Raw genomic sequence first — 15,911 nt, 5'->3', positions numbered from 1 at the left:
CAGGTCTCCCTCCAAGTCACAAAGGCTGCAGGCGCCAAGCCAGCCCAGGGCTCCCTTTCCAGGGACCCTCCACGTCTTCGGAGGAGGTTTGCTACATAGCTGGGGACACGCCAAAATTAAAGGCCGGTCCCCCAAACTTTGCTGCTCACAAGGTTTCCTTGGGTGCTTGTTAGAGTCCCCGCCCCTCCGTACAGTTCTGATTCATTAGGTCTGGGTGGAACCTGGGAGTCTGCATATACTTTCATAAGTACCCTAGTTGAGTCTGGAAATTAGGTAGCGTTTGGAAATACTTTCCCTGGCCATCGCTAGAGTTAGCTAAAGCCACTATCTCGCACTCCTATATGCACAACTAACGGACAGGGGGGGTTGGTATAACTATTTTGCAGCGACTCCTGGTCTGTCTTGTTCTTTCTATAAGCATACTCAAGCTATTAAAACCTAATGTTTCCCCAAGTATCTTCGGACATACCTGTGGTTCTCAGGTGCTTCCCAGCAAGGGGTTCCATGGTGAAATATGTGGGGGAACATGCACTGTCTTATGCTTGAAAACACATCATGCATTGTAGAAACTAATTTAATGTGGTCTCACCCTGCTTCTTTGGTCTTTTCTCATGCAACACCTACCAGGCTAGTTCTGCAGAGTATGTTTTGCATAAACACTAGTTTATTGCCCACCGGGTCTGCAGAATCTGGAGTTCCCAAGGACAGGTCTCATCTCCTCTGTTCCTGCTTCTGAGCACATCCTCTGTGCGCCCCATGTGGCACATCCTCATCAGGGTTAGGTTTGGACTGGTGCCATGGCCAGGCTGCCATTCGGGAGAGCGAACTGCCACAGAGAGAAAGGCCATAGAGACTGTGCTGGGTTTGGTGGTGGTGCTGGTCCACATGCCAGTCCGTAGTGTGCCGACCAAACCTGAGAACAGCGCTTGGTCTTTGCAAACCTTCAGCCCAGTGTCTCCCTCAGAGCAGGGCCCACATGCGTATTCCCTCGGCTCTCACCCCACAGCGGTCTCTTCTAGGTCTCTGGGGAGCTGCAGCTTGAGATCGTCAGAGGAAAGAGGGTCTTCTGATCACAGCACGAGTAGAGCCAAAGGCATTGAAAAGGACAAGGCCAGCTCTGCTGGCTCTGGGTGTCCTTGTCACATGCCCTGCTGGACGCTTCTCCTTCGGGGCCAGCCCGGCAGGCTAGAGTCCCAGGTATTCGGCCAGGAACACGGCAAGGATGCGGCTCAGGTTGTGGACTGTGGGTGGGTGCAGGTTGGCCTCCGAGTCGTCGGGCGTGTGCCAGACAGAGGGGAAAGGCGTGGAGATGAGGTGGAGCACCGGGACCCCTGGAGGGCAGACAGAAGGCTCAGTCAGGCCCACAGCTGACCCAGGAGCCCAGGCCGAGGCCAGCCCTCCCCCACAGAAAGCACTTTGTCCTGGCACTTGAAGAACTCTAAATGTAAGAGGGTCCACGTTAGTTAAAAAATATATGCCCAGTGCCCTGGCGGGCGGCCCAGTTGACTGGAGAGTCATTCTGTACACCAAAAGGTGGCAGGTTTGGTCCTTGTTCAGGGCACATACTTAGATTGTGGGTCTGCTCCCCAGTTGGGGCGCATACGGGAGGCAACTGACGGATGTTTTTTTCTCCCTCCCCCTCTCTTTAAAATCAGTAAGTGTATCCTCAGGTAAGGATTAAAAAACAACAATGGATTACAGGAAGACCAGGGAAAGGTGCAGATATCTTTGACCTTCCTTGCCAAGTGTATCTATCAGGCTCTTTTTCTCTTCTTTACTAGTTGTTAGCACTTACATACTACTTGTCCTGTTTCAGGCCTTAGTCCAAGGCCATCTGTCACACATACACACCATTTTACCCTCAATAATCCTTTAAGGCGGGTAGCATTGTTACTGCCATTGTATAGGTGTGAACACGGGCAAAGAGGGAGACAGTGGTTTGCTTAAGGTCACGCCTCTGGCAAACAGCAGGGTTGGTCAGAATCTGACCCCAGGCCACCTGTCTCCAGAGTCTGTGCTCTTCCCTGCCGTTCTACACTGGGTTCCCGCCCTCAGAGCACCTCTCTCTGTGTGTGCCCAGATTTGCCAAATGTTGGTCCCCCCACTACACAGGTGGAGGGGAGGCAGGTGTCCCTGACACACCACTCGGTACCTTGGGAAGTATTCATTGAATGGATCAATAAAGAAGGCATTGCTAGTCCTGGCTGGTGTGGCTCAGTGGATTGAGTGCCAGCCTGAGAACCAAAAGGTCGCCAGTTGGATTCCCAGTCAGGGCACATGCCTGGGTCAAAGGCCAGGTCCCCGGTTAGGGGCGTGCCAGAGGCAACTGATTGATATATTTCTCTCACACTGACATTTCTCTCCCTCTCTTTCTCCCTCCCTTCCCCTCTCTCTAAAAACAAATAAATAAAATCTTTCTTTAAAAAAGGAAAAAAGAAGGCATTGTAAGGAATGCGTATTTGTTGAATGGGTAAATTACAGGGTGAAGATTTAAGAAGCAGCCAAGCACTGTGTAAGCAGGCATTTCACATACCTAATCTCATCTCCTCCTCCCAACCCTGTGATTACAATACACACACAGGCGTGCTCTTTACGTAGAAGTCTCTTCATTTTTTTTTTCCCTGAGGAAACGGGGACTCAGAGAGGCTAAATCATTTGCCGTAGGTCAACCAGTGCTAAGCTGCAGGTCCTAGAACCCAGACCAGTCCTGAAACCTATGTTCCGAACCCCTGGGCCAGCTGTCTTCCACCCTGGCTGTGCCTCGGAGTCACCTGGGAGTTCTGTAAAACTAACACGAGGGCCCGAGAATGTGATGCGGTGGCCCGACAAGTGACTGGGCATTTTTCGAAGCTCTTTGGGTGATTCTGCTGGGCTGCCAGGGCCTGACGCACACACGACGAGAGCTCACACTCTCAAATGCTTGTTATGTGCCGGGCGCTGGTCCAAGAAAGGTCTTCACATTTCGCACCAGCACAATCAGCCCTTCAGCAAGGCAAGAACTGAGACAGGGGCTATTATCATTCCCATCCAACAGATGAGAAAATCAAGGCACAGAGAGATTAAGCAACTTGAAACCAGTCCCCCATGCTGGGAAGGGGCCAGGGCCGGGTCCCATCTGTGGCTCCAGTGGACCTCCGCCGCCCCCCCCCCCCCCCGCCGCCCACCCCCTCCCAGCAGCAAGTACCTCGGCGGAGGAAAGGAATGTGGTCATCTTCCACAGAGCCGGGGGGCTCCCCGGGCTGGAAGTACATCACTTCCTGAGGATGAGACTGTAGCAGGTTCAATCGGTGCAGGCGCTTCTCTGGAGGTAGTGGGGGTTAGAGAGCAAAGGTCAGCCCCTTGGGGGTCAAAGGTTCCCTGCTCACAAATCGGAGGTGGGCAGGGGGTCTGAAGGTAAAGCACGGTTATCCCACAGGAAGAGTGATGGCTACCCTCACTGCAGCTGTCCCGTGCTCCCTGCCGGCACTACTATCGTGCCCACTCACAGACAGGAGACTGAGGCTCAGGGATGAAGCCACTTGCCCAAGTGCGCTCAGCTGGTAAGGAGAGTCCGGATTCGGACCCAGGACTGTCTGACCCCATGCCCCATTTGTAATCACGACTGCCACGGGATCAGTTTGTGTTCTGTCCTTTGTGTCAGTGCCTCAGTGGGAGGCTAGGGAGGTGGAGGGAGGGCAAGCCCTCTGAGGACGAATGCCTCCCAGCCCAGCCCTCCCACCTGCATCCCAGGCTGGAGCCTGCCTCCTCCGTCGGCCTTACCGATGCTTTTCAGCCGATGGAACCAGCGGGCTGTGCGAGGGAAGTGACTGTAGAAGGTCGGATGGGGGGCTCCCAGGAGATCCAGCAGCACAAAGAGCTCCTAGAGAGAGAGGCCAGGACGGGAGAGGACGGGAGGGAGGCTGCCAACCCTGCCTCACCTCCTGCCCCCCTCACCGGAACCCAGCGGGGGCCCCAGTCTTACGATAGCCTGGATCCTGGTGGGGCCCGGACTGTGGGGTGCGGACTCCATGAGCTGGGCCAGGTGTCGGGAGCCGTAGAGGGAGTCCTTGGGTCCCCACTCCCTCAGCGCCTCTTCACCGTCCAAGAAGAGCAGCTGCAAGGTCACCGGGGCTGCCTGTGGGAGCTGGGGCTCAGTGTCAGCCCTCGCCTCGGCCCACCCCCATGTCTTGCCCGCTTGCAGAGCTGAATGGGTCAAACTCGGTCTCCTCACTCATGGACACAGTGGCCTGGAGTACAGACTCTGAGCCAGACTGCCTGGGTTCAAACCCCGGCTCAGCTGCTGCCTGGCTGAGCAGTCACAGGTAAATTACTAACTCCTCAAATCAGTTTCCTCTTGCAGAAGTGGGGTTATAATGGTTGTAGTCACCGGGTAGGATTTGAATCCAGGTCCTAGAATAATGATGGGCATACAGTAACTCAATAAGGGTTGGCTGTGATGATCACCATTAAACCCTGTAGCCCCTTCACCAAAAGAGACAGACCCCGGAAGTGAATAATTGTACAAGCAGTGAAGTGCAATTGGGGCAAATGCTTCCCAAAACTATAGGGTCTTAAAGGAGCACAGGGAGGGGGTGGGGAAATAGCCTGGCCTGGGGAGCATGTCAGGTGTGTTGGAAAGGGATGTTTGTGCCTGGCTGGTGTAGCTCAGTGGATTGAGTGCAGGCCTGTGAACCAAAGAGTCACAGGTTCGATTCCTAGTCAGAGCATATGTCTGGGTTGCAGGCTAGGTCCCCAGTGGGGGTGTGCAAGATGCAGCTACACATTGATGTTTCTCTCTGTCTCTCTCTCTCTTTCTCCTTCCCGTCCCCTAATAAATAAAATCTTTTTTTTAAATAAAGGGATGTTTGCACTGAGGGTAAGTGGAAGCTGGCCTGGCAAAGTGGAGTGGACAGAAGAGTGTTCCCAGGCAAGAAAGCAATATGGACCAGGGCTGAGTCCAGAGAAAGGGCCAGAGAGGTTTGAGAGAGGCCTGAGGGGCCAGCAAGGGCCAGGGAGCTTTGGGACACTGGGGTTTAAGCCACAAGAGGGGGTCTGAGCAGGGGAGGAGCATGAGGAAACTTGGGTTTTCATTCATTCAGTCCACTCATTTTAACTGACATCCCACTTTATTCCAGGTGACACTCTGGGCCCAGGGAACAGAGCAGGAACAAAAGCAGCCAAGTCCCTGCTTAGATGGAGCATATTCCAGTTGTGCAGACAGACAAACCAACATCAGCACCACGAATAATGGGACAGTGACAGGGGCATTGGGTTGGGAAGGCCTGGTTGGGGAGGTAGCATCACAGTGGACACCTGAATGAAGGACGGGAGCCAGCTGGGGAGAGATCTGCGAAAATCGCATTCCTGGCAGAGCACACAGTGAGTGCCAGTGCCCTGAGGCGGGAGTGAACCTCATGGATCTGAGATACACAGGCAGTGGGCAGCCAGAGTGGAGCGAGCAAGGGCTGGCAGACGAGGCTAGACAGGTAGAAGGGCACACCTCTTGGGCCCCTGTAAGAACTCGGGCTAATGCATGGAATGAGGTAGGACCCGTGGGAGGGTCCGGGGCAGGGGAGAGACAGGATCTGACGTTCAGGATGGAGAAAGATTCCTGTGGCTTTGTGTGTGTCCTGGACACAAGAAGACCAGGCAGGGGAGGGTGGTGGCTTTGACCAAGGGAGAGGCGGCGCTGGCCCTCCACCCCTCCCCCTCCTCTCACCTGATCCTTGGCTCTGCTCAGCTCCTGGTCCAAGGCCTGGGCCAGCTCCAGCAGCAGGGCACAAGGCACAGCTGAGTCTGTGGCCCCCACAAAGGGGGATGACTCAGATGGGAAGAGCTTCGAGTCATAATGGCAGGCGAGGGTGAGGTGACGGGCAGCCCCAGGGTCCAGTGTGGCCACCACGTTGGCAAAGTCCAGTAGCCCTAGGGGCGTTGCGGCTGTAAAAGGGTCCAGCTCCACATGCCAGCCTGCCGTCAGCGTCCGTAAAGTGGCTTCCAGGAACTAGTGGCAAGAGAGGTGGGAGGGTGGGTTGGGGTACTGGGGAGGAGGTCAGGAGAAGGGCCGTGTGACCTGGGCCATGCAGAGCAATCCAGTTGGGTTGCCTCGCAAGTCCCACTTGGGTTTGAATCATTCCTTTGACACACTTCTGCTGAGTATCTACTAAGTGCCAGACATGGAATGACCCCACCTCTTGATGCCAAGACTAATCCCAGCTCATCTTCAACAGCACTCACTGTGCACCAAGCCCTGTTCTAGGAACTCTACAGGGTAGGGACTGTCAGTGATTCAACTTGCAGATGAGGAGACTGAGGCACAGAGAGCTTAAGAAACTCCTCCAAGGTCACACTTCAAGTGGCTGAATTGGAATTTGAACTGAGGCAGTATTCAAATGACTCTCGATGCTTTCTGAGATGCAATATAGAGATGTTACAGCACCCGCTCTGGAGCCAAACTGTTTGGTTGAAACCCTCGGTGCACCATTTATTAACTGTGGGATTTGGGCAAAATGCCCAACTGCTCTGGGCCTCAGTTTCCCTATCTGCATAAAGAAGATCACAATGATATCCACCTCCTCCAGCTGTTACTTGTGCCTAGCACACAGTAACGGAGTGCAGTACAGCATGGTGCTTACTCTAGAGCAAGACTAGCTCCACTCAGAGCTACAGCTCTGCCCTCAATGTTTTGGGATCTTGGGCAGAATGCCCATTTCCCATTTTCTAACGGTCAGAGTCAAGCGAGGCCCATTACCTACCTTTCTGACTTGGAGATTGCCTGGGCTGCCCGGGGTCCTTACAACCAGCAGGGGGCGCAGATAAATGTTCCAGAGACGCTGTGGGTCCAGTTGCCCCACCACCCTCCGCATTCGGGCTTCGGGGAGGCTTCCTATCAGCTGGCCCTACGGTTGGGGTTGGGGGAGCGATGGGAAAGAGAAGAGCAGACCGTGTGAGCAACCCCTTTCTGACCCTACCCCAGGCGCCGTCGCCCCTAAGAAGCACCGGTTCCGCTTTCTAATCGCAGCTTCCAGCATCAGAGGTTTCTAGGATAAATCCTAGACGCGGGAAAAGTCCCTCCAAGCCCATCCGGTCCAGCCTACCCCAATCCTAATGGGGAAATCGAGGCCCAGAGGGAGGAAGGGACACTTCCAATTAGTTGTCTTTAGGATTGGAACCCAGAACTCCCACGGTCATTACTCTAGACCCTTTATCCTTTTTCTCTTAAAGGAGAGCCACTATTACAGAACAAGCCTGAAGACACAGTCCACTGACAGTTGTCCTAAAGACTACGGCAGCACCTGCGGCTAGGGCCATATGACAAAGCCACGTCCACAGGAGACCTTGGGTAAGGGGAGGCGAAGAACTTAGAGCCGTTGTGCCCCCGCCGGTCCTCACCCGCAGATCCCGACCGGGAGGCAGCTCCTCAGTCCTGTGGTGGTGCCAGCCGCTCCAGACGATGTAGAACGCCGAGGCCATGGCCAGCGCCAGCAGCAGCAGGGGCAACAGCTGCGCCCGCGGTAGCAAGCGGCGACTGGGGGCCGTGGGTTTCTGCAAGATGCCGCGTTCCCCGAGCCGTAGCCGGGGCCGCCCGCGGCCCCCGGAACGCATGGCAGCTTTGCCCAGAAACCGGTCCGGGACCGCGGATCGAATTTAGGCCCGGCCAAGTCCCACCCCATGGAATCCCGGGACGAATGAACAACGAGAGCGGCTGCACTATCCAACCCTCTGACAGCAGTGAAGCCAATGGGGATTCTCGTTTTGAGGACACGCCTCTCCGTCTCCCTGGGGCTTTCGGCGTCGGCTCCCCTGAGAATTGCACAACCCAAAAGGGAGCGTGAAGGGGGTAGGCTCCGCCTCAGCTTTGGAGGGGAAGCCAATTAGAAGCGTTTGATCTTGGAAAACGTTCGACCTCCCGGGCGCAAGTCCACGCCCACGCCCGGATGTAGGCAAAAGATTGGTTTCGTGAAGTCGTAAAGATCAATAGACACGTCAACGAACCGTCCCCTAAGGGAAAAGGGTGGAGTCTATTCCTGAAAGTGAGCAGCGGATTGGCTTCTCGGAGGCCGCGCCCCCAAAATAGGGCCGGCGGGCATTTGGAAATGTCGTGCCCTTATTCTCCTGCCACCTGTGCTGATCTACAACGAAATGGCTTAAGTCAGACCCGCTTTTTTTCCCTCTCCATTGCTGTGAACACCTAGGTCGTGTGCTCCTGAATGGCCTTGAACCACTAAGCAAGGCTTTAACCCCAACGCTGCACACGGCTGGCGGACTCGCTATGGCAACAGGCCACGCCCACACCGCCCTTTGAGTTTGCGTAGGCGCCCCCGGAAGTGAGCTGCAGGAAGCGGAAGTCCCGCCCCTTTCGCGCGCTCCCTACGGAGGCAGAGGCAACGCGGAGGAGACGGAGGTGTTACCAGAGTGTAGCTGCTGCCACCATGTGAGACCGGCAAGGCTTAAACGGCGGTAGTGGGTGGAGGGTGTAAATTTGGCCGTTGACCAGAGGAACGGGATGGCAGAATGGGCGGCGGAGGCGGCGACTTTAGGGGTCAAGTTGGCGTACTTTTTTCCTGAGTTTGAGAATGGGCATGGGGGCCTTTGACGGCTCCTGAGTTCGGGAGAAGGAACAGCTTTATCATGTGATAGGCTGGCGGCTTTCTCAAATAACTGGTCTTATTGAAATGAATTTTAAGCGGAAACGACTTTACGAATAAAGAACCTAGGAGAGGGAAGTGCCGGCTTTTAGAAATAAGGACTTGAGGTGAGGGACTATCCGTATAACTTGAGCTGGAGATGGTTGGCTTTTCGACCTAATTCTCGACATTTTCGGATAATGAGACGCAGAAATGATTTTACTTATTTATCAATTAAGCAGTTATTTATTCAGTGCTCATGTACCGGACACTGCTGTATATACATGGGATATGTCAATGAATACCTTCCCCAAGAGAAGTCCTCTGCTGCCGCTTGTGGGGTGGGAAGAGACAGGTGGTTAAATGTAATAATTAATAAACAGATAAAGTATATGGTGTGTTAAGTGATCAGGGCAGAGTGAAAACAACTAATGCCAATTTTGAGAGACATTAACTTCAAAGCTAGCACAGAAGGACATATTGAAAGGGCAACTTTTGAGCAAAAGACCCAAAGAAAATGCGAGAACTAACCACACAGGTGCCTGGGGAGGCATCCAGGCAGAGGGAAGAAAAGATGCAGGGGCCCAAGATGAAAAGTTTGCCTAATCTCTAAACCACCCAGGATACCACTGGGCCTAGAATAGAGTGAAAGACGGGTAGATGCAGGGCATGGTAAAAACTTTGGATTTTACTTTTTACAGTGAGAGGGGAGCCATGGGAGGGTTTTGATCGGTGAGGTGATGTGACTTGGGCCTTGGCACAACCCCTGGGACTGCTGCAGAGAACACTGTTGGGGAGTGTGGGTGAGGGGAGGGAGACCAGTAAGACTCCAGGGGAGAGATGATGGGACCGTGGTGGACGTTTGGGCCGTGGTGAAAGATGGGCAGATTATGAACACAGTTTAGAGGCAGATGATAGGATTTGCTGACAGATTGAAATGTAGGATGGGAGAGAATGAAAAGAGGGAAGTTGACATCAGAGGTTGTGCTCTGAAAACTGAAAGGAAGGAGTCACCATGGATGGAGATGAGAAAGGCTGTGGATAGAGTAAACTGAGGTGGCTGGGCGTTGCGGAGCTCAGCCTGGGATGTGCAGGAATGGACATCTATTAGGTGACCAAATGGGGATGTCAAGCGAGGATTGAGCCGGAGGGTGGGTGTGTTGGGGAAAGGCTGGAGAGACCCCGAGCCCAAGGAAGCGCCCCCCCCACCCATGCCCCAGCTCTGGGCGCTCTCACCTATGGATTCCATGCTTGCCCACTCAGGAGCCTCCTCAACAAGCCCAAGAGTGAGATGACCCCGGAGGAGCTGCAGAAGCGGGAAGAGGAGGAGTTTAACACAGGCCCACTGTCCGTGCTCACGCAGTCAGTCAAGAACAATACCCAGGTGCTCATCAACTGTCGCAACAATAAGAAGCTCCTGGGCCGTGTGAAGGCTTTTGACAGGTAAAGGCTTTTTATTTATTTTAGAGGGTTTTTTTTTACTTTTACAGAAGGGGAAGGGCGGGAGAAAGGGAGAGAATATCAATGCGTGAGAGATACATCTGTCGGTTGCCTCTCTCATGCCCTCAACTGCAAGCCTGGCCCACAACCCAGGCACATGCCCTGAATGGGAATCGAACCAGTGACCCCTTCAGTTTGCAGGCTGGCACTTGATCCACTGAGCCACAGCAACCAGGGCCTCCATGAAGGCTTTTTGACAGGGTCTTGGGAGGGGTGCTGTCTAGGCCTGGAGAAGCAGTCCCAGCTCCAGTCCAAGGAGGCTGTCCACCAGGTTTCTCAGAAGCAGGGAAAGTGAGCACCTTAATACCTGAGGTGTGACTGTCTCTTGCTGCCCCTCCAGCTGTGCTGTGCAGGGGTTATGGTCATTGCTTAGAAGCCAGTCCTCATGGGTTCATGTCCTAACTCTGCCTCTTAGCGGCCACGTGACCTTCAGCAAGTGACTGTCTCATCTGTACAGTGATAGTAACTATAGTGGCTGCAAAGACTCCTTGGCTTAGTACCTGTCAAGTGTGGTAATCGCTGTAAGTACAGTACCTGCCACACAGGGTGTTCTCAATCCAGTTGTTATATAATTAGAGCGTGTGCCATGCCAGGTGCTGTTTCAGGCTTGGAGGTGCAGCAGTGACTAAAACAAACTCGGGGAGCTCATCATAGGTAGGGAGGCGGCAGGCAGTGATAACATCTACAGAGAAAAGTAAAGCCAGTGGAGGGTGCAGAGTACTGCGAAGGGAAGCCCCCTCTGAAGAGGCAGGGTGAGCAGGCCTGAGGAAAATGAACTTGCAGGCTGTGGTTTGAGTGTCTCAGCTGCGGGGAACAGCGAGTGGGTTTTCTCTCTGGGCCTGTTTCCCTGTCATGCCCCTCAGGGAACAGTTGTGAGGACTAAAGATACTATGAAAAGCACTGGACTCAACATCTAACATAGGATAATGCTCAACAAACATAAAAGCCATAGCCTTAAATTAGCATTGGGGAAGGGCTTTCCTCACAGTTGTGTGCTCAGGCTTAATTCCAGAGTTTTTGGCCACCAGCCACTGTGTGACAATGAACAAGTCTTGCCCTCTGAGCCTCACTTTCCACTTGAGTAAAATGAGATTAAGAATGACAGGAAGTGCGGGCACACGAAGGCAGAGAGACCTGGATTCGGACGTAGTCTCTGCCACTTCCATTGTCTGTGACCCGGGGTGCCCAGCTGCCTGCTCTGGAGGTCAGGGCAGCTTGGTGTTTACCTCCTGGGGCTGAGATGCCAGGAGCGATGGCTTGATGCTTAGAAAGTGCTTAGAGGAGGCCTGGGCACCTGGTGGGTGTGCAGTAGGTGGCGGTGTATGTATACAAGCTTTATTTTATTTTTTTCTTTTAAGTCGAATCTTCGTTCTCCCCTAGTTCTTATCTGCCCCCATGTGAATGTCCCACCTCTCCCACTGACCGGCCTTCCCACCTAGTGTGTACCCTGTCACATTTGACTCAGGGAGTCCTTCGTGGTGTCGGTGTGATTGACCTGTGGTGATAATATAAACTGGTTGTTTTTAAAAGAGAGTCTTCCCCAGGGCATCTTGTTTTCACACGTGTCAGTGGACTGAGGATATTGCTGCAAGTCAGCTACTGCGTTCTCAACCACCCTGTCTGTCTACTTAATTATGTTGCTTTCTTGAGTGAGTGGTGCACTTACTGAGCCACATTTGAAAGATACAAAAGGCACCCAGTGAATAGCAGATCTTTCCTCCCTACCTGCCGCCAACCCCAGTTGGAGTCCCCAGGGCCCCCACCATGGCTAATTGCTTGGGTCCCCTCCCAGAATATTACTTGAATGTAACATCAGACATAATGATAGAGGACGATGCTTTTTATTTTTAAATCACTGCCAGTGGCACAGCACACAGTTTTTGACTTCAGCTTTTTTACTTAATGAGTCCAGTGAAATTTCTCACCTGGCTTATCCCCTGGGTCACTCCACTGCCACCAGTCTCTAGGTGTCTTTCCAAGATTCTGCATTGTAGTGTCCCAGGTTCGATTCCCAGCCAGGGTACATTCCTGGGTTGCAGGCCAGAACCCCCAGCAACCGCACATTGATATGTCTGTCTGTCTGTCTGTCTCTCTCTCCCTCTCTCCCTCTCCCTCCCTTCCCTCTCTAAAAATAAATAAATAAAATCTTTAAAAAAAAGAAAAAAGATTCTGCATTGTGCAAGCTGGTGGGCAAGGCCTGGCCGGGTAAAGTAGCTCAGCTGGTCAGAGCGTCGTCCCCATAAGCCGGGGTTGGGGAATCGATCCTGGTCAGGAGCATGGCAAGAAGCACCCAATGAATGCATCAATAAGTGGAACAACAAACTATTGTTTCTCTTCCTTTCTCCTTTGCTCTCTTTCCAAAAGCAATACATTAAATAAAAATAAAACAAGTGGGCAGGAGGCTTCTCCCACCCTTACCACCTTTTCCCTGTGAAGGATAACTTCCTGTGCACATTCTTCCCCACGTGGCCTTTTTCACGCCACGGCGTCTCCTGGGGTTCATTCCACAGCAAGGCACAGAGCTTCCTCACTCTTCTTAATTTGTCTTCTTACTATTTGGAGATAATTCTGTATATCCTCTTATCCCTTCACCTTGCTTTAGTTTTTCTTTTAAGGTTTTATTTATTTTATTTTATTTTTAGAGAGGGGAAGGGAGGGAGAAAAAGAGGGAGAGGAACATTGATGTGTGAGAGAAACATCCATTGGTTGCCTCTCACAGGCCCCCCAACCAGGGACCCAGCCTGCAACCCAGGCATGTGCCCTGAGTGGGATTCGAACCGGTGACCTTTCAGTTTACCAGCTAGCACTCAGCGCACTGAGCCATGGCAGCCAGAGCTAGCTTTTCTTCCTAGCAGCTAGCACCTGACAGCACATTACAGGTCCAGGTCTCTGTTCACCTGCCCCGTCCTTCTCCTCTCACTAGGATGCCCACCCCACGAGGGCAGGGATGTTGTCTGTTTTATTTGTTACAAGCGTTCGTTGAGTGAGCTACTCCATGCTGTGTTCACACGTGCCCGCCCAGCAATCTGAGGACTGGGACAAAGCAGGATTGGTGGGGGCTTGGGTGCCATCTCAGGCTCCAGGGGCCTCTGGTTCTCCGCTGGGAAGCAGCTCCTTTGCAGATGCCTCCAGAAACACCGCGAGTTACAAAGCACAAGCAGAACCGTGTTGCCTGCCTCGCTCGGTGCCGCGCCCTGTTCTCTGTCCTTCACACAGGACGCTGGGTTGATTCATGTAACCTTCATGACAGCCCTGTGAGGTGGGCACCATGGATGTCTCTGTTTTGGAGAGGGGGAAGTTGAGGCACAGAGCGACGCAGCCCTTTGCCCCAGCCTCCCTATGGGGACTTGTAGAGGTGGCCGTGGCCGCCCGGCTGTCCCGGCCCAGGGCCCGCAGCCACGCTGCTGGAGGGGAGAGGCAGCATCTTGCAGAGAAGGCTGCCCCCTCACCTGCTATCCCCCCACCCCCTGTTCCCACCAGGCACTGCAACATGGTGCTAGAGAATGTGAAGGAGATGTGGACTGAGGTCCCCAAGAGTGGCAAGGGCAAGAAGAAGTCCAAGCCCGTCAACAAGGACCGCTACATCTCCAAGATGTTCCTGCGCGGGGACTCGGTCATCGTGGTCCTGCGGAACCCGCTCATCGCCGGCAAGTAGGGCTTCGTCCCTGCCTGCCGGACACACCGCCCCCCAGCCTGCAAAGACTTGACCCTTGGCATGAAAACAATAAACTCCTGTGTTTTTTTTTTTTTTCCTAGTGGCTTCTGTCTGTTCCCAGGGCCCTGTGAGTGGGGTGGACTTGGGGGAGGGAGACAGCTGGGTGTGGGGCCAGGCACCGGCATCAGGACCTCTCGGAGCAGGTGAAGAGGCCCTGTCCCTGTCCCCTCCGTGCCTTGGTTTCCCCGTCTGTGCAGTGAATCGGTTGGACAGAGCTTCTGCTCTTCCCTATTTTATTCTCAGCTTGTCCTTCCTACTCTCTCCTTTCTCCCAGCCTCTCAATGAGTCATCCTTGCTTGAAATTTCATTTGTTCTCTTTTCTGTTTGTTGAATCAGGGAAACATCCCCCAGATACCTCCTCTGTGTCTGGCTCTGTGTTGCCGTGCTGGGGACACATCAGGGCCTGGGACAGCCCTGGACCTGCCCTCACTGACGGGAAAAGATGCACATTTAAAGCCGTCAGTACCCAAATACTGATGGCCATCATGCTGTTTGTCACCTGCTGCGCTGTCGCTGCCAGGCCTAGGCTCTGTACTGTTCAGACTCCCCCCCAACAGCTCCAAGCAGGCACTGTCAGTTATTATCTATTGTCAGAAGAGGGAGTAGAGGCACAGAGACACTGAGAACTTTCTCCAAGTCACACAGCTAATAAGTAGCCAGACTAAGATTTGAACCAGGATGTTTCCTATAGTTTTACTCTTTTTTGGTTAAAATAGCAAAACATGTAAAATATGGTTAAAAATAAAATTAAATAAAAATGGTTATATGTAAATATATGTAACCTTCCACAGCTAGGTACTCAATAACCAAATAATCAGACTCTTGATTTGAAGACTTGAGGCTTGCAGCTTCACTCTTAATACTACCTTCCTAGAGAGGCAGCCCTCAGAAAATGTTTGGCCCACACACGTAATTTTTTAAATTTTTATTTATTTTTAGAGAGGGGAAGGGAGGAGAAAGAGAGCAAGAGAAATATCAGTGTATGGTTGCTTTTCACACTCCCCATGCTAGGGACCTGGCCCACAACCCAGGCATGTGCCCTGACTGGGAATCGAACTGGTGATCCTTTGGTTTGCAGGCCAGCATTCAATCCATTAAGCCACACCAGCCGGGGCTCACACATGTAATCTTAACTATATACACTGCAAATGTTTATAAGTAAGCATCAGGTCACACAAACGTTTTCGATTGCAGCTCTCTGACACCGAGTGGACAGTGGCAGCACCATGTTCAAGTGGATGTCCACGTTACATGGCAATGCGTGACAGGATGAGCAGTGCTACCCTCTGGGGGGTGTGACCACCACAGGTTCCCAGCCACACATCCTGTCTCAGTCATTTTGTTTTGAGGCCTGACCAGAAAGGTACACACACACACACACACACACACACACCCCCACAACTGCTGTCGTGGCCAGGTGGCACGATTGCGGCAACATCTAGTATACCAAAAAATTTTGGGTTTGATTGCCGGCCAGGGCACATACCTAGGTTGTGGGTTAGATCGATGTCTCTCTCCCTTCCTCTCTCTAAAATCAATAGACATATCCTTGGATAAGGATTAAAAACACACAAGTTTTTTGTCATGCTTTATTTACAAGGGCCCTGCCCTGGGGCCTTACCCTCCCAGAACCCACAAAGGGGGCCCAGCAAGGCCACCTCGTGCTTAAAGAACTCCAAGTTCATCTGTCCAGGGAGCTGGAGACCCAAGGAAAATAATCAACAACACCCAGGTACTAACTGAATCTGTGAGTAGCTGTGGGGGTAAAGGATTTAAAAGTGAGGGTTTTACATGTGTATAGGTGGTCCAGCAACATTGTGGCTCTTTGTTCCCCCCAGTTCTCCCCATGCCCTGGGGGGTCCCCAGGAGGGTGGAGATGTGCAGCCACACTCCCCACCTAGCCATGGTCCTGGCCTCGGGATGTCAGGTCTCAGCCGAGGCCTGCATCTGCACACTGAATCCTTTCTACACCCAGTGGGCTCACACTTCTGTCTCCCACTCTAACCTCTCATGAGCTCCAGGCTCTTAGTCCCAGCTTGACATGTCCAAAGAGCACTCTTGGTTCACCCCACCCCAAACGCAGCCTCCCAACT

At 52.9% G+C, this 15,911-nt stretch overlaps 2 protein-coding genes across 2 annotated transcripts; one reads left to right on the top strand and one right to left on the bottom strand.

Annotated features, from left to right (window-relative positions):
• Nucleotides 1-553: 553 nt before the first annotated feature.
• QPCTL (glutaminyl-peptide cyclotransferase like) lies at nt 554-7,902 on the bottom strand. The gene is made up of 7 exons (XM_028530035.2): nt 7,369-7,902; nt 6,732-6,875; nt 5,699-5,980; nt 3,962-4,114; nt 3,760-3,859; nt 3,185-3,301; nt 554-1,331 (listed from the first exon to the last, which is right to left on the bottom strand). The coding sequence occupies exons 1-7, from the start codon at nt 7,579-7,581 to the stop codon at nt 1,186-1,188; spliced, it is 1,155 nt and encodes a 384-aa protein (XP_028385836.1). The 5' UTR covers nt 7,582-7,902; the 3' UTR covers nt 554-1,185.
• A 398-nt stretch (nt 7,903-8,300) lies between these two features.
• Nucleotides 8,301-13,847, top strand: SNRPD2 (small nuclear ribonucleoprotein D2 polypeptide). Its single transcript, XM_028530061.2, has 3 exons — nt 8,301-8,410; nt 9,867-10,046; nt 13,584-13,847. Coding segments are annotated over exons 1-3 (357 nt in total). The 5' UTR covers nt 8,301-8,408; the 3' UTR covers nt 13,759-13,847.
• The last annotated feature ends 2,064 nt before the right edge of the window (nt 13,848-15,911 follow it).

The sequence above is a fragment of the Phyllostomus discolor genome, chromosome 12, assembly GCF_004126475.2.
Source record: "Phyllostomus discolor isolate MPI-MPIP mPhyDis1 chromosome 12, mPhyDis1.pri.v3, whole genome shotgun sequence".
In the NCBI taxonomy this organism is placed as follows: Eukaryota; Metazoa; Chordata; class Mammalia; order Chiroptera; family Phyllostomidae; genus Phyllostomus; species Phyllostomus discolor.
This window is presented reverse-complemented; position numbering and strand designations above follow the sequence as displayed.